The following is a 19,179-nucleotide window of genomic DNA, read 5'->3' on the forward strand; positions in this document are numbered from 1 at the left end:
CCTCAATAAAGACCTAGTAGTTGTAGTCAAAATGGGTAGAAAAGAATTCCAAGTCTGATCTAACCACACAGGCTGTTCCAACTCTACTAAAATACCCAATGATGGACTACCACTCTTTATGTGTGGACTGTGATAGATCTGTTCGAATTTGAACTACTTTATGAAGAAAAAAATCAGCAAGCTCCTGAGCAGATGGTGATACAGATTGAGCTCCAGAATGAGCATTAACAGGAGCTGTTAATGATTTCACCTTGTTGACTGAAGGTTTAAGGTGTATGTCACTGAGAAGAAAGACATTTTAAATGCCACCTTTCACCAGGAGAAGTCTACTTTGACTTGGCCTGAGTCCATCACTTCTGTAATATGTTCAAGATTCACCAACCCTAACAGGTACAAAACTCTAACATTGATCTTATATTGCAGCACAGTTGCTATGTCTTTTATGGAGATTAAAACATTTGTACAATTATTATGATCACTGCAATTACAAGCATATTATGTCGAATGCAATTGAAATATTGGGGAAACACCTTTTTACGCAGAACCGGTTATTTTGATTGAATCACTGGAGTAATGCAATGTACTATTTTATTCACTTATAATTTATTTAAACACCTCTGCATGTTTTATATATGTTTTATTTGCTTTTATTGTTTGTCTACACATTTTATAATGAGAGAGCAATGTACATGATTTTATATGTATTTTAATATTTGTTAAATATGCATGTTAATATTTTTTAAATGCTTGTTGATTTGATATGGTTTGCATAATTTGATTTAATTTGGTTGTTGTAAGAATTTTAAAGTCTATTTTTGTCTATCCTGCTTCTTGCTGATAAGAAGCGCCTGCTGCGTTCCTGATTCCTGCAGATCAGTATGGAAGCTGCTGAAATTATAATAAATCTGCTCATCTCTGTCCTCTGTGAAAAGAGCAACATTCACACTGAAGAATGAAATAAAATAAGACTTCTTTAGTCACAAACGTTTACTTCTACTGCATTTTATTGCTATTTGTCTTAGCAGTTTGGCTAATTGCTGGAAATGTGTATGTTTAAAATGTGAATTTTTCTCTTCCGAGTGTTGTCTTCTCTTGCTGTGAAGTTAGAATGTGGAATTGTGACATCACAGTTTTTTTTCCATGGCAACAGACATCACAAGCGCAGCCTTATGAATTGATCATAAGCTCAAGGAAAATAAAGTTGAGGAGTAAGGTAGGGTGTAAAAGGCAGAGCGAGTTTCAGAGAGGGAAGGGAGAATATTCTGAAAGAGGGCAAAAGCAGAGAGAAATGACTGACGCAGAAAGCAATCGTGAAGAAGAAAGTCTTAACCTGACATAAATTTGCAGCATTATTTAAAAAAAAAGGCCAGGAAAATATTTTTTCTAGACAATATTATTGCTTTCTGTGTTTGCCCCAACATTTCATAAGAATCAAATGTTAATATTTATAAACCATAAGACGTCATTCAAAAAATAAAAAAGACAAGACAAAAGAATCTCAGTTATAAAGGCAGTGATGTTACATGACCTGCCTATGGTCACAGAGAATATTATCTCTATATATAAAAGGCAACACCAACGTTCTATGAAGCCTCCAACCGGAAGTGTGAAGAGGGAGAGATATCCGGTTTCCCCATGAGTGTCTGCCCTGCCCTCGCTCTCTCTCTAACACAAACAGTGAAGGAAAACAGCAAAGCAGAAAATCAAATCGCTCTCTCTGTAACAATGAAGGACTCAGAGGGGGGAGGGGAGAGAGGGCAGAGAGGGCAGGAACACACACACTCCCACATGCACACAGAAGAAAACCTTGCTAGCCCCCGTTTCATTTGCATCAGAAACGGGGCTTTTTTACTAGTTTATTAATAATGATCCAGAAACTCTGCAATTATCACCTTTTATCCGAGGGCTATACTTGGCTACCTTGTCCTCTCTTTAAAGCAGCCTAACTAAAGTCTTCAAGATATCAAACTTGCCTGTTTCCAGGCTCCAAAGATTCTTTAGCTTTTTTTTTTTTTAATTGCATGATGTGTTCCTTTTTTAAGGTATTTTTTTCACAAAAAAGTGAGAGCACCTATTGTTGAAAATGTGTCCATCGGTCTGTCCACTAATTAGGACTGATGCTCAGATCTGCCTATACTCTATTCTGTAACACTGCTATCTAAATTATCTCGCGCACAACTCAAAAGGAGGCATGACCAGGGGAGAGGCATGGGCAGCTCAGAGATGTTCCCAAAATTTAGGCGTTGTTGTTACAGAATAGCGTAATTTATGCTCCGAACTATCATTAGTTGCATTTCGGCATTTACACCAAGTTTCAGAAGGTGTAGTAAGTCTTTTGGCGCAGGAATCCATTAAAAGCACTATAAGCGACTTTCATAGAATTGGTGCTTACCATGGATCTTAGTGGTGCCTGACTTTGGATACCATTTACTTAATCCAGCCTCAGTGTATATTTTACCTTCGCTAGCCCTCTTTGCTGTAACTATAAACATGCAGGCTATGAAACGGCATGTATACTTTCAGCCATTGGGGAAAGAGGCGTTTTCAACCTGAGGACTCTACCTGAGGACTTCAACACTCAAGATCCTTTGAAAACTGTCCTCCACATGGGAACAATACTTCTGTCCTCCTCTGTCTTTTTAATTGCACTATTTGTCTCCCTCAATTTTATTTTCCCTCTTCCGAACATATTTTACTCTCCCCATTTATTTTACTTTAGAACTACTTACACTTATTAAAACAAGACTGGTGTGAACCAGCCTACATTGTACTTATATATTTAGATAGTAGCTCATTTTGAACTGTTTTGAATTACAAAAAAGGAAGCACAATGCTCGGGAGCTAGACACAAACACATTTAGTGCAGTGTTTACCAAGTCCAGTCCTGGAGTACCCTATTGTCAGTTAGGGTTTTCAGAATATCCACAATGAATATGTATGAAAGAGATTTGCATATAATGGAGGTAGTGTATGCAAAGCAAGTTCATTCAATATTCATTGTGAGTATCCTAAAAACCTGACTGGCAAGGGGTACTCCAGGAATGGACTTGGGAAATACTGATTTAGTGTAACAAAACTGAATCGTCTACAATTTATTTCTACATTTATTTAACTAACAACTGAATTATCAACAAATTTTTTGCTAGAATTAATGTTTTTTTAAATCCTTTGTATCTGTACAATTGCAGGCCATTCATCAAACGAAAAAATGACATACACCAATAGACACTTAAGTAGTTGGATGTTGTGGTCAAACTCATTGAACTCAATGGTACTGCCTATAACTGCCAGTCTGCACAGCCAATGCATATAGGCAGAGTGGAAATGGGAGGAAGAGAAAGGTAGGTGGGACAAAGAGCATGCCAGCATGAAGGAAGGGGTAAGAGAGGAAAGAGTTAATAAAGCTGAGAGAAGAGAAAGAAGGTATGTCTCCTTTTCTTCTTCACTTTTACCCCTTCCTTGTCATGATCTCTTACTCCTAACGAAGACATGGGAGCACAGCTGCTGCCCTATTCTCACCATAAGACTGCTTCATGATTACGACAAGCACTTGCACACGTTTTAGATTTAAGGGCTCCTTTTACTAACTGTGTTAAGCAGTTAGGACTAGATTCTGGGGGTTGACAAAATGAGGTGTTCTGAGTTGGGTGCCATTTATAGATAGCATGTAGCGCCAGGATCCACACCTTGAGTGTGAGGATTTACACCAACTGAAACCTGGTGTAAATTCTTGCACGTAAATTAGGTACAGATTCCCCAAATTCTATAACACTGCCTGCATCTTTAGTGAACATCCCTAACCCACCTATGCTACTCCCATGGCCACGCCCCCTTTTCAATTACGCACTAGGGACCCCTTTTACAAAGCAGTGGTTAGCCCAATGCAGGCTTACCGCTTGCTAAAAGGGAAGTACCTCTGGGCTATCGCAGCAGCCTGGGGGTAGGTGCCACCCACAGCGCGCATCATATCCGGCACTACAAAAATTATTTTTATTATTTTTATTTTTGTAGCGCTGGTGTGTACCCAGCGGTAATTGAGTAGTGCTGTATGCTGCCCAGTTACCGCCACCTCAATGGATGCCGGTAAGTGCTCCCCACAAAATGGCTGCGTGGCAATTGCTTCACTTGCTGCACGGCCATTTCCTGAAAAAAAAGAAAGGCCTGCTCTTTACCTGCTGCAGTAAAAGGGGGCCTCAGCGTGTGTCAAAAACACGTGCCGAAGCCAGCACAGGCCTCCTTTTGCCGCAGCTTCATAAACGGGCCCTAAAAAATGTATGCGTGCACCTTTACAAAATAGTACTTAGTGTGTGTAAATCCAAATTGTTTCCAATTAATGCTAATAATTGTTAGTGCCCAATTAATGGTGCTAATCGCCTCATTACTCAATTAAATTATATGCACAAATTGGGTACCTACCCAAATTTGCACACACAATTTTCAGCGCTATATATAGAATCTGGGCAACAAAGTGGAAATTAGCATGCACTAATTGGAAAAATGTAGAATATACTGAAGAATTGGCAGGGAGAATGGACAGGGATACTACAGCTTCTTCTTAAGGATAATATTGTGTGTTAATGTAGCAGATAACATGAAGCAGTTAATACCACCTCAACAGGTGGTAAGTACATCCATGCAATCTGCAATTCTGCTAAGGAGTGGTCAGCTGTCTTGCATTAATATGGGAACATGCTGTGCATACCCTCTCCCCCCACTCAAAGTTAATGCAGAGGCTTTACAGTAACCACAAGTTAATTTTAGCCATTAACATGTGGCAACTGCAAAATTTTAATACACTTTAGAAAAAAAGTGGTCCTTAGATTTCAGATTTCAGGAAAGTTACAGTTTATAATTAAGTTCATTACTTTCCTCCAAAGTCTGATTCACTAGGATGGAACTGCAAGCCTGAATGAAATAAAATCAAATTCATTTCTTACCCCAAGGCAGAGATTTTGCAGTCTTAACATGTCTGGTTCCACACTGGCTCCTCAAATGTTCAACAAGGTGATCATGAGCTGCTCTCTTTCTCGCGCTGGCAAGTGCTCCGCTGTGACTTTTTTTTTTTTTTTAATACTCAAGCTTTGCTAAACATTTTTAATGTGAAACCTGCCCTTGTATCAGTTTAATGCCACTCAACGCTTGCCCTGTGACAGCCACATGGAACATTCAAAATTAAGCAATGACCTTTGGTGTCCAGGTGTTATGTAGCAAGAGAATACAAACAAATTCCACTTTAGAACTAGTCCACAAAAGCACAAAACATAAATCAGCCACAATATTACACACCCAACCCCCAACACCATCTATTTATGTCATGTCCGGCAGTTAGAAGGTGACACAAACAAAAAAAATAATAAGTGATGTCTTTGAATGTACAATCCATAACCAAAACCCTGCATGGGTCCGTCAAGAAACAGATCAGGTCCTTAAACTGTAGTGATAAAAATGTACTTCTGTGTGTCATCATGACATAACTCACACCAAAACCCTGGCTGTCCCAAGGCTTCTCTAGGAAGAAGCTAAAGACGGATCACAAAAAATACAGAAGAAGAACATCCTTTTCTGCTTCCAGAACAGACTAAGTCTAGGGTTCATGTTATGTTCATACAGATCTCCCAGGAAGTGGTGTTATATGTTTGGGCAGAGACACCCAAGCCCTTCATTACAACCTGTGAACTGGTAATGAGGCAGAGATATAATAGTATCCATGTCAGGATTGGGTGTCCCGTAGCAGCAGGAAAAAACAACTATAAAATGACACCCACATTAAAGTTTAAGCAGATAAATTGCAGTACACAATTCAGCCTACTGTTAGCTCCCACGTTTCTTCAGGTACTTATTCTAATCAATAAAGGATCATCCTACTGTGGAGCTTCACCTGAATACCTACCTACATGTAATGCCCTGGATAGACGAGCTTACTGTCTACTACTTTGTATGCCAGGGCTTCCCAAATTTGTCCTGGAGACTCCACAGCCATTTGGGCTTTCAGGATATCTCCAACTGGGTTGTCAAGATGTTTACAATGAATATGCATGAGGTAACTCTGCATACATACTCACCGTAGATATCCTGGAAACCTGGCTGACTGTGGGATCTGCAGGATCGTTGTGGGATGATCTGTTATCACGTTCTTTCATTTTAATATACAGCAATTACTCTACTGTGCCCAAAGTACCGCCTCACTACGCCCTCAAGAAAATCACATTCATCGGCTCCAAAGCATTTAAATAGTTATTTAAGACAAAGTTTTACAGTATCTTCCAGTTATCTTCAGTGCCTCCACTGTTAAAAACAAGGATTTGGTAGGTCTTGCATCATGCCAGGTACTGTGCTCTTCAGTCAAACACTGTGGAAAGTCTCATGGATTTCAAAATTTCAGAGACTATCTGTAGGAACCTCAACTGTCCCTGCCTGTTCTTACAAGCATCTAAAATGTACCCCCCCCCCCCCCCCGACACACATAACAAAGTGCACTATGCATGACAATGCCTTTCAGTGTACAATCACATAGCTCTAGCTCATTATAACACTCCGAGAATTGTTTTATAGTAAATCCAATTCTAATTTGCATTACTGATTTTCCACAGGACAAAACAAATTATGAGACTTCACATACAGCTGGAAGGGAGTTTTAGCTAAAATGGCTGGCTCAACTTGTACATGCAAATCTAGGGGCCCTTTTACTAAGCCACGTAGGCGCCTATGCATGCCCAACGCTGAGTTACCACCCAGCTACCGCGTGGCCTGTGCGGCAATTTCATTTTTTATGCGCGTCCGCTACGCGCACCACAAAATGTGTTTTACTTTCTGGCGTGTGGTGAAAATCAGGCGGTCACTCCGACTTGATGCGTGTAGGCAATTACCGCAAGGTTAACATGAGAAACCTTACCGCTAAGACAATGGTTGGCAGTAAGGTCTCAGACCCAAAATGGATGCGCGCCAATTTTTATTTTGCCACACGTCCATTTTTGGCAAAAATTTTAAAAAGGCCTTTTTTTTACAGGTGCGCTGAAAAATGGATATGTACGCGGCCACAACACGTACCTAGACTACCGCAGCCCACTTTTCAGCACACCTTAGTAAAAGGACCCCCTAAAGACTTATTTTAAAGTAGTCTTGATTCAATGAGTGAAATGGTTTAGGGTCTTGTTCTTACTTTGGCTGCTTCTGTCTTAACATTTCAAGACAAGATGCCGGCATCACACATGACATTTATACAGTTGTGTGCTACTCGTGTAGAAAGCTAATCTTCCTCTGAGTCTGGCTTTGGTTCAGGTATGGAGGAGTGTAATTAAACAGGAGAAATTCATTAAAAATGTGGTGTACTCACAAACTGTCTCCTTAGCTTGGTCTTAACCTTCTCTGTCTTTGTGTCTGATGGGTGGGTGGAGTAGCTGAAGGAGCTCAGGTGGTTATCCACAGAGGCACTTTTTCTCATGTAGAAGGAGCGTGTTCGGAAGTAACCAAAGGGCGCCTCATCCACAGCAGTGTGTGCCTGTGGACTGAAAGCAGTCTCAGTCTGTGGTTCCATATTGTCATCTTCCAGCCGCCATGCCTCCCCTCAAAACAAAGCAAAAAGAAATAAGAGAGAAGTCACTGCAAAATCAAATCAAATCCCATCATACAATGTGAAAATCTTTTATTAAAAAATGGGTAGACAGATTCCAAACTTAGGAGCACAAATTGAAGGGCCCTTTTACTAAGCTGCATAAGGTTCTACGCGCGCCCAACGCACCAAAATGGAGTTACCGCAAGGCTATCGCGTGGCTCTTGCAGTAATTTCATTTTTGGTGTGCGTCCGATATGCGTGGCCAAAAAATAATTTTCATTATCAGCCGCGCGTAACAGACATGGCATTTGGAACACGTCATTACCACCCGGTTACCGTGTGAGACTTTACCGCTAGGTCAATGGCCAGTGGTAAGGTCGCAGGCCCAAAATGGACGCACGGCAATTTTGATTTTGCCGCATGTCCATTTTCAGAAAAAATTTTAAAAGGCATTTTTTACAGGTGCGCTGAAAAATGATTCTGCGCGCGCCCAAATACCTACACCTACACTACCGTAAGCCATTTTTCAGCGCACCTTAGTAAAAGGATCCCTTTCTTTTGTAAAAGTGGGATAAATGCCAAAAGATCATCCCGAAAATGTCTTAATCTACACTTCCCCAGCTGTAAAGGACTAAAATACAAACTTGTACACGAGACCTCCTTCTCCTACATGAGTACGCAGCTGTGGAATGCACTACCAGCTAACCCGAAAACAATCGACGAAATATCCAACTTTCGTAAATCTCTGAAGATGTACCTCTTCAATAAAGCCTACAAAGAGGACCCATAGCTTAACTATACCACCTCACCAATCCACCTCACCAATCCACTCTAACCTGAAAATCATCTTTCTATACCTATTTTCTTAATACTTCTTTCCATCCTTAATCTCTTTGCATCACCAATTGTATCTGACACCCTGGAATGGCAATGCCATAACAGACCTCTGTAAGCCACATTGAGCCTGCAAATAGGTGGGAAAATGTGGGATACAAATGCAATAAATATAAATATAATGGGATTCTTGAGCGTGAAAGCCAAAACAAACATATATACTTCCAAACCTGGATCAAGAACTATCTGAGTTATTTTACATATAAATTATCAATAAAAAAGTTATACTAATATAGGATTTTTTTTATATACAGTCACTAACCAAAATGTTCTGGATGGTTTACCTAAATAGGGGCTTTTTGTACAAAGTTGTGCTAGTGATTCCTGTGCGGCAAATGAGAGGAAGCCCATAGGAATTGAATGGGCTTCCTCTCATTTGCTGCACAGGAATCAATAGCGCAACTCTGTAAAAGAAGCCCTAGGTTAGACAACTTAAAAATGCCATAACTCCAGAAAGAAAATGAATTACATAATAAGCAACATTAAAAACATTAACACCCTAATTCTATAAAAGTCACCAAAAATTGCATGTACAATTTAAAGAATGAGCTAATTAGTGCCAATAATTGGCTTTTTAACAAGCAATTACTGACACTAATTAGACAATTGCAATTTTACACATGAGTAAAGAAAGGGGGAGCATAAGTAGAAAGGTCATGGGCGGAAGGGGGGCATTTACACATGTTGCTATAGTATAAGGGGGGGGGGAGATACTTACACTATAACAACATGCATATTTTAGGCACATACATTTGCACCACGTTTCAGTTGGTTGTAATGGCTGCACCTAAATTTAGGCGTGCTTTCTGGCAGTAAGTGCTATTTTATAAACCGAGCCTAACTTTAAGCGCGGCTTATAGAACAGTGCTATTTTTGGCACCATATATAGAATTCACTCCTAACTACATAAAACAACAACCAAGTTTTTAGCAACTTATAAAATCTCCTATAATGTAATTCATGTCTCAAATCTACAGGAAGAGAATTCCACAACAGCAGCAAAAAGCATACAAAAAGCACTGTCACTGAGTCAGGACAAATTATCCTTCACACATGCAATCTAGAATCAGTCAAGCTGAACTGTACAACTGTACTGTTTATATGCTACCTGATAAGTATATAGTTATATAAAGAAAATAAATTATTGTAAAATTTGTCACAAAAGAAACCTACAAGTCGTTGCTGCAAAAGAAAAATCACCGTTATTCTCATCTTTCTTTCTTTTAACATAATTTTTGTGACATGCAAGTTGAGCCACTGCATTTCAGTTATTGGACTGCTCTTGTTTGAGGATCTTTTGGCTCTTTAAACAAACTATGAAGTGGCAGTTTCCTCATATCTAAATTAATCTCTAATTATTTCCCACTTTGTCCTTACTTCTCTAAAGAAGCACACTAGGCAATTAAAATTCCCAGCTGGAACAGGGCTTAGGGACCACCCTCCCCCTTCCTTTACCAGCACCACTGTTAAACCAGCCTGGACTGACCCTGCTGTGTGAGATGACTCTCAACTTCCACTACCTCCCTTAGACTCACACCCATGCACACCACCTCCACAATACACAAACATCTGACAGGCCCTATTTGAGAAAAGCAACTAAAGTTGGATCTCCTCTTTTGCAAGTTGGGTGTTGGAAAATACATAATTGCTCTCTTGATGCAGCTCACTACTGGCGCATAACACTGCCTGTCACTCCTGGACCTGTACAAATGTCATTAAATTCAGTTCGCTGTGCATGTTCTGGGGGAAAAAGCACTTTCTATTTTACATCTCTGCTTGAAGATTCCCATTTTTCTTTGCCTCTATGGTTCTGAAGCAAAGCTTTACAAGATGCAGCAACAGAACTAGCCCATCGTAAAGACCCATTTTCAAATAAGCTCCATCTCTGACCAAGTAGATATGATTGAATATTTGTGCTACTATAACATGGTAGCATGCAAATGTTGATCATTTCCAATTTAACCACCCTATATGTCTAATTCCAAAAGTAGCACTAGGACTATTTCACCACATTCTTAGTAGTGCAAAAATCAACAAAAACACCAACATCTGTGTATGATTTCAAATGATACTGACTAGTAGAGATGGACAGCCAAAACGTTTTGCTCATTATTATATTCCAGGGATTATTTTTTTTTGTTCCAGAATGAATGTTGTCAAGAGTGTGAACTCTTTGAAAAACAGCAGTGGCATACCAAGGGCGGGGCGGCGAGGGCGGTCCGCCCCGGGTTCACGCTGCAAGGGGGTGCAGGGAGCAGCTGAACGGCCGTCAGCTCCGCCGGTTCCCTGCTCCCTCTGATGTTACTTGCTGCTCCAGGGCAGGGAACTGGCAGAGTCAACAGCCATGCGACTGCTCCCTGCACCCCCAGGAGGAAAGAGTGATGCACTTGGGTGGGAGTGGTGATTCACCAGGGAGGGGTGCAGCAGTGATCTGCCCTGGGTGGCAGCCGATCTAGGAACACCACTGAAGAACAGTGCACACTATCCCCCAGATTCAATAAATGGTGCCCAAATTTGCCTGAGATCAAGCAGGGAACAATCAACAATTTGTCTGTTAACAAGCAATTATTGACATTAATTGGTACTAATTTAGAGTTGCATTGCAGATCTGGCTGTGCGAGAATCATCTGGTGGTCAACCCAAAAGGGGGCATGGCCATGGGAGGGGAATGGATAGGTCAGGGTCATTCACAAAAGATGCGTACAGTGTTACAGAATTCTGGAGATCTGCACCCAATTTGCACTCCAGGGTTTAAGTCCTCACACCCAAATTTGGGCACGCAAATCCCCTCCTATGCGCTATTCTATATAGGGCACTCATCCTGGAGCGCCCTTTATAGGATAGCGCTGAAGGTTGATTTTTCCCAGTATATCATTTACTGAATCCGGCCCTATATGCAAAGAAAGTGCACTCTTCTTAAAGAACGAGCACTATGTGAAAGAGAGCACTACTCTTCTGTGCATTCTTTCTTCAATAGTGCACACAGACGCATGCAATCAGGAAAGTGTGTGCACTCTTCACTCTTTAAGAAGAGCACACAAAATACATGGCATTTTGGCACAAACGACAGTCCATCCCTACTAGCTAGACAGCTGTTAGGCAATTAGAAGAGTGAAGCCCATGAACCTCTCTCTGGTCTTCTTTCAATCTAACCAGCTCTAACTTTATCCCAGTCTGGCACCATAGAAGCTCATTTCTCCCAGCTTTCCCTTGTAATAGAATAATTCATTACATGTCTGTTCCATTTCACTATATAATATTCCATTTTTACTAATAAAGCAGCTATGCTAGCTGTTTAAATCATCAAAAAAAATTTAAAAAATTATATATATATATATATCTACTATAATAAAAAGCACCTCCAACGTTCTGAAGCTGACTCTGTGGCTTCACTGAAGTGAAGGGTTTGTCAGGTTCGTGAATCTGTAACCATCTGTCTCGGCCCCGCCCTCGCGCCTCTGATAGGTCCACCGCCCTCGACGTCATCACGCTTTGACGTCCGCAACGTCATCACGTTTGACGTTGAGGGCGGCGGACCTATCAGAGGCGTGAGGGCGGGGCCGAGAGAGATGGTTACAGACTCACGAATCAGACGAACCTTACCAACCCTTCACTTCAATGAAGCCACAGAGTCAGCTTCACAACGTTCCAGGTGTGTTTTGTTAGACTACACAGCTGCCTAATTTTTCAATTAAGCATCGCAGGGTGGCTGGAGGGGGGGAGAGGGGGCAACGACCCTGGAACTAGGAGGGAGAGAGGGGAGGGCAACAACCCTGGAACTGGGTGGGTGGGAGAGAGGGCGGACCCTGGAGGAGCAAGAAGAAAGAAGAGCAGGGAGCAGGCAGCGAATGTGGCTGCGCCGGAGACTGCGCTGAAGAAGACTTTGGCTGGCGGGGGTTGGGGAACTCTGCCAGCCAAACCAGGGGCCTGGACAAAATTTGCAGGGGCCCAGGCCCCCCGTAGCTACGCCCCTGGACCCGACATCAAAGTAAGTTACCATTATCCAGCCTAATTTATAATTCAGATTTGCTATCTTGAAAGCACATTCCCCTTATGAAAGATCCTTAAAAACTGCCTCTCTCTGTAACATTATTACATTACCTGTATTGTAAATAAACATTTTAGAGTTAATATATGGTCTTTATGTTTTGAGCACATGTCCTTAAACCTTACAGTGCAGATTAATGTAATTCAACAAATACAGTATTTAATTCCCCCTTTTCTTACATATTCTTATTCTTATCATATTACCTTATATTTAATTGGTGGAGAATAGAATAGAGAAGAATAGAATAATATAATATCATATTATTATTATTACAACATTAACCCACTAGGGGTAGTCTATCAAATTATATTGCCTTATTTGGAAGACTGCCCCTAGTGGTGCATCAGAACAAACCAAGTAGGCATCGCTCCTGCCTTTTGACTTTTTAAGATGTGTGATGAGGATTTGAGGGGTTTGGAAAGGGGAGGGGGTATACTAGAATACTAGGGATTTATTCTTTTTTTATGTTCAGGGAGAGAAGGGTAGGTCAGGGGAAGGGAGGGCAGCCACTAGATTACCAGGAATTTATTTTTTTGTATTGGGAAGGGGGATCAGGTCAGAAGGAGGGGAGGTTACATTAGGTTAACCAGGATGCACACAAGAGCACTGTTAGTGATGGACACTGAGATGTGAAATACTTGCCAGAAAAGACTGGAATTCTACTACTACTACTATAAATCATTTCTATAGCATTACCAGTCGTACGCAGCGCTTCACAACTGAACTTGAAGAAAAGACAGTCCCTGCTCAAAAAGAGCTTACAATCTAAATCAGGACAGACAGACAGGACAAATAAGGGATGAGGGTAGGACAGACAGATAGGACACATAGGAAAAAGGGACTATTGAAGAGAGGAAAACAAGATAAGGTTACAAGCAGGTGACAAGTTAGGAATTAAAAGCAGCATCAAACAGGTAGGCCTTTAGCCTGGATTTGAAGGCGGCCAGGGACAGAGCTTGACGTAATGGCTTAGGAAGTCTATTCCAGGCATTTTGGGTTGCTGTGCTTTTCTATCAATGATTGGAGTTCTTATATGTTTGTATGTATGGGTTGAATTTTAACAAATGTAAACCGTTCTGTTTTGCACCAGCAATAAGAAACGGTATATAAAATGAATAAATGATAAATGATATAAAGTGCTAATATTGCCATTAGCATACAGGCATTAAAAAAATTAGTGCATGAGCACTTACTGACACCTATTTTGTAGGCAGTAAGGGCTCGTGCGCTAATTCTGTGTTAATCGGTTAGCGCATGATAATGTAAATGAGCTGATTAGTGCAGAAATGTCCATTCTCCTCCCCCCAAGACACACTTCCCTGTGAAAAACAGAAATAGTTTTTAGTGCACAATTTCTACACACAGCTGGAGTAAAAGGCCACTTAAGTTTGTACCTGAGGAAATGAAGGGTTAAGAACTCGGCCAAAATCACATGGAACAGCAGCGAAATTTAAACCTGGCTTCCCTGGTTCTCAGTCTGCCCCAGTCCGCAATCATCCGGGTCCTCCTGGCACACAGGAGCAGAAACACAGACCGAGGGGGGAGCAGTCAGACACAGGAAGGTGAGGGGACAAGCGGGAGCGGTGGGCCAAATGTGGGGGGATGGGCCGAGTGGGGGTGGTGGTGCAGCGGGAGGCCTGCCACGAGTCCAGCTGTGTCTGTCAGCGGCCCTGTTCAATATCGGCACTTACCCAACCAAGTGCTCACTCCACCCCCCCCCCCCCCCCACCGGAACGCCCCTAGAATAGTTGGTTTTCAGTTTGGCGCTAACTGATTATTTTCAGTGGCACTAACTGGTTAGTCCCAACCAAGCAATTTAACCGGCCAGGAGCAGTGTCTGGCTGGTTAAATCGCTTTGAATATCAACCTCATTATTTCCTGAATCCACTTTCCAGCAGTTGGTCCTTTCCATGTATCATGAGATCCATGCAATTCACAGTGGATACTGCCCAAACAGGAAGATCTGTAAACCAAATATATACATTCTTATTTCTAATCACAAACCAAACAAAAAGACTTCAGGATTTTCCTTTCACTGCCAAGTTGAATAATTTTACTTCTCTTTGCTAGTACTGTTGCTTTAAAATGATTTATTCTAGAGATTTTCATGCCCAGAACCTTACAATTCATTTTTCCTCGTGACCTCAAAAAGGGTTTCGGGAAGCGACACTGTTGGCTGTGTGTGAGTTGAGGTACAAAGGAATGCAGTGGTGGTGCCCATAGCTAATCTTACAAGCCAGGTTTTCACTTCACTGGCATAACATTTCATGAGGAAATATTAAACCTCTTTCAGTCTGGAACAAAGCACGTTCAGCACTCATGTTACCAATTCCCAAAGGCAAAGACTAGAAGCATTTTTCAAAGGATAGGAGTGATATAAAGGAAGAGGTACAGTAACTTCTAGGAAGAAATGTTACATAAGCTGCCGCTGCTCCTCGCACCAAAATGTCACTTCTTCCCAAGCAGAAGCCTGTGTTTTGAAAGCTACAGTTATTCTCCAGGTAAACATATCAATCCAGACTTGAAAAGAGTACAGCTAAATGATAACATTGTTCTGAAAGAGAAGGAGGAAATGCCGTGGTAGAGTATCAGAGCTGAGAAGGTAATTTGCCACATGGATAAGGTGGAACAGATCAAGCAGCTTATAGACTGAAGAAGGCCCCGCACAATATGCTCTCCTTACTCTCTTCTGGGCAAAAGCTTAGCTCAATTGAAACTTGCCTGCACATGTGTCTACCACTTCATTACCTCCCCACTCCTGTTACTGTGGGTGGATATCCTAGCAAGCCTGTCCTGTAAATCCCTCTGCTATTCCTGCATTGAGATCCTACACACAATTCTACCAATGCATCTAGAAGCCAACTGAATTTCAGTTTTGGTTGTGGTGCCGAAACCAGCTCGGCCATGCTTCAGTTTCAGTCAAAAATGCCAGTGCATTTTTGTTTTAAACGGAAACTTCCCCCCTCCCCCGACCACTCTCTACCTGCCCTCCCTTACCCAAAGGCCCTCCCCAGGCCCACCTTTAGAAGCCCTGGTGGTCTTCTAGTGGCCTCTTGAGGGCAAGAGCGATCCCCATTTGCTCCTGCCCATGCTGGCTCTGCAGTCACAACGACTGCTATGACTTCTCACGCAAGCTTCACGAGACTGGTACAGGAAGTCATGGCAGCCATTTTGAGATTGAAGCTGGCAAAGGCAGGAGCAACTGGGGATTGCTCCTGCCTATGCTGTTTCCAATCTCAAAATCGCAGCAGCAACTTCCCGCTGCAATCTTGTGAGGTTGCAACAGGAACCTACGGCAGCCATTCTGACTGTGGAGCCGGCATGGGCAGGAGCGTGTTGGGATCGTTCCTGCCTTGAAGAAGCCACTAGATTACCAGGGCTTCTAAAGATAGGGCCAGGGGGCCTACAAGTGGTGGGAGGGTGAAGCTTGTGTTTTGGGGGGGGGGGTGCAATGATTTCAATTTCAGCTTCGGTTTCAGATGAAACTGAGCAGCAAATTTCGCTGCAAATTCGGTTTCAGGAGAAACCGAGAACCTCAATTTCCGTTGCCCACAATCCTGACCAACATATTCGTTTGATGTTCCAAGACTGAGTCCACACATAAGGGGGAAATTCTATAACTGGGTACCACAATTTTGGCAAGATACAGTGAGCTGAGCACTACTTGCCACCCCCAAAAATTGTTTTGCCACCCCAATATCAGCACACTGCCCCCAACAGTGCGGCATGCCTCCTTGCCTATCCTGTTTCCTCCTTGCAATCTCCATCTGTCAATCCACATCCACCCCCCCCCCCCCCCCCCCCGCCATCCCTGCAAAGTTGCAGTGTTCACTGCCACTGTCGTCAGCACTACCATCAAGTTCTCTCTGGCCAGACCCGGGGTCTTTCCTTCTGTCGCAACTTCCTGGTATCACAGGGTAAGGATGCAGCAGAGGGAAAGCCAGGACAGAGCTTGAAGTAACTGCTGCCAGCAGTGTCAGCAAACGCTGCAAGTTCATAGGGCTCACAAAGGGGGGGGGGGGGGTTGGTACAAAGGGAGATCAGAGGTGATGATGCCAGACCTGCAGGAGGGAACAGAGGAGGGGAGAAGGGAAGGAAGCCGGGAAGAAATTCAGGACATAGATTAAAGGGAAGGGAAGAGAGCTAAATGATGAACAGGAAAGGAAGGGAGAGGGAGAGAGGCTAAACACACATGAAAGGAAGGGAGGAAGGGGGAATGCTGCAAAGGGAAGAGAAGGGGACATGCTGCACATGGATTGGATACAAGCCAATCAGCACTGATAATTGGTCACTTGAGCAATTATCAGCACTAATTGTCACTACTTAGAATTTAGGCACACAACTTGCTAAGTGTATTCTATAAAGTGGTGCATGTAAATTCTAATACAAGGATCTGAAAAAGGGGTGTGACCATGGGAGGGGCATGGGCGGGTTCTGGGCATTCCTAAAAAATATGTGAACTGTTATCGAATATTCCCAATCCGCATGGGTATTTACACCAGGTTTTAGTTGGTGTAAATGGCTGCGCTTAAATTTAATCGTGGCACCAGATACTTAAGCACATTCTATAAGCCGCACCTAACTTTAGTCAAGGTTTATAGAATCTCACTAAGCACATTGTTATTTGGCACTGATTTTTTTAAAGCACAATTTAGAGAATTTATCCCTTACTGGGGAAAACTATGCACTGAGTTTGTGTGGCTGTGAGTCTCGATTGGTTTGCTTTGAATGTGCTGCCCTCCGGAAGCTGTTGGCCTTGGCAAACATCTAGTCCATCTAGGGGTGAGTTCTATATATGGTGGTCAAAAAAATCAGTGCTGAAAAAAGCACTGTTCTGCTGTGCTTAAAGTTAGATGCGGTTTTTAGAATAGTGCTTATGCCCGGGAATCACACCTAACTTAGGCGTGGTCATTTGCACCAAATGAAATGTGCATGTAAATGCTAGGCACACTCCCAATCCACCCCATGACTCTCCCACTTCCCCACCCCCTTTTTTACTCACGTGTAAAATTTCAATTAAATCTAATTAGTGTCAATAACTGCTTGTTAAAAAGCCACAGCCAGATCCACACCCCCTCGCAGTTGCACATTATGGATTTTGCACAATTTCTAGAACTATGATTGAAGGCAGTTATGTGCATAACTTAATTAGTGCCAATTAGCACCAATTAAAATTAGTCAATTAAATTGCATTTGCGAATTGGGCGCATGTCCAAATTTGTGTGTGCAATTTTTGGCAGTGTTTATAGAATTAGGGGGTTAATGTTTAAGCCAGCACTGCCCACACACCTTAGTCCTGATCTGCTGCTCCCATTGATGCTCCTTTTGACCTTGTGCAAGTCATTTATCTCCCTTTGCTGGAGCTACCTACTTACTTCCTCATTCTATAACCTTAGCGCCTAAATGTAAGCACCAGTGGTCTGAGCCATGGGGGGCTCAGACCCCCTCTACAATTGCAGCCCAAGCCCCGCCGGCCGAAGAGATTCACTGGCCAAACCCCTGCCCGTGCTGCTTCAGCAGCGAGGAAGCCAGTGGGGTGCTTCAGCTGCAGATGCTGGCACTTCCACACATGCTCAATTCTGAGCGTGCATGGCAGTACCGGCATCACCCTTCTGGCTTCCTCACTGCCGAGGCAGCATAGGAAGGGGTTCAGCCAGTGAATCTCTTTGGCTGGCGGGGCTTGGGCGACCCTGCTAGCAAAGGTATGAGTAGGTGGGGGGGGGGGGGGGGGAGGGACTGGCAGAGCTGGGGACAGGGAAAGAGAAAAACTGAGAGGAAATGCTTGGTCCCCCACCCCAGTCCAACCCTGGGCACCACCAAAATTGGACTTCTGGCTATCCCTTTGGTAAGCATCATTTGTGCACTATATTATAAAATACTAGCATTTACATACCTGAGAGAAACATTCCTATGCGTAGTGCCAGTTGGGTGCTATGCAGTATTTTACCAGATTACCCCCAGATTCTATATAGCATGACAAATTGCGCATGCAAATCCAGTCATATTCTGGATTTCTGTGCACAATTTAATTACTTAACAAGCCAATCAGCACTGATAATTGCCACTTAATAAGCAATTACTGACATTAATTAGCATTAATTAGAATTTACACGCACAACTTAGGTGTATTCTGTAAAACTGAGCATATAAATTCTAATATACACTTCCAAAAGGGGCGTGGCTATGGGCATGGAATGGGCGGGCCACGGGCAATCCAAAAATCTACAGGCAGGGTTATAGAATACATGTGCTCCGCACCTAACTTAGGCGGCAATATTTACACCAAGTTCTAATAGGCGTAAATGGACGCATCTAGAGTTAGGCGCGGTTTACAAAATACACCAAGGCAGAATTATTTGCAGCATGGATTTTTCAGGTGCTATATATATAACATCTGGTCCTTATTGTGCAACCTGCATAGCATGTAACTTATAGAAGCGCAACATTTACGTACAGCCCTGCATATGGCAACCAGAGAGGGTAAGACAGTAAACACAAATAGCAAACAGAAAAAGAAAAAGCACAACTGGGCCTTCAAGACTGAGACAAGAGGAGTCCTTTATTGAGATAAGACCGGATTGGCTGCTTAGCTCATGTTCTTTCTCCAACCTCCTTGCTTTCTCCAACCTCGTGTGAGACTGTGGCACCGATTGGCTGATAAGCAGCCAATCAAGAAGGCGGAGCA

At 42.6% G+C, this 19,179-nt stretch overlaps 1 protein-coding gene across 1 annotated transcript in view; it reads right to left on the reverse strand.

Moving 5' to 3' along the window:
• The window catches only part of LOC115476518 (ankyrin repeat and fibronectin type-III domain-containing protein 1-like), a 1,054,756-nt gene that overhangs the window by 711,215 nt on the left and 324,362 nt on the right, over positions 1–19,179 (reverse strand). The window contains exon 4 of the mRNA XM_030212932.1: positions 7,334–7,563. Within this exon, the coding sequence (XP_030068792.1) occupies positions 7,334–7,563 (230 nt within the window). The remainder of the gene's footprint in view (positions 1–7,333; positions 7,564–19,179) is intronic.

Source organism: Microcaecilia unicolor, chromosome 8, assembly GCF_901765095.1.
Source record: "Microcaecilia unicolor chromosome 8, aMicUni1.1, whole genome shotgun sequence".
NCBI classification, from domain to species: Eukaryota; Metazoa; Chordata; class Amphibia; order Gymnophiona; family Siphonopidae; genus Microcaecilia; species Microcaecilia unicolor.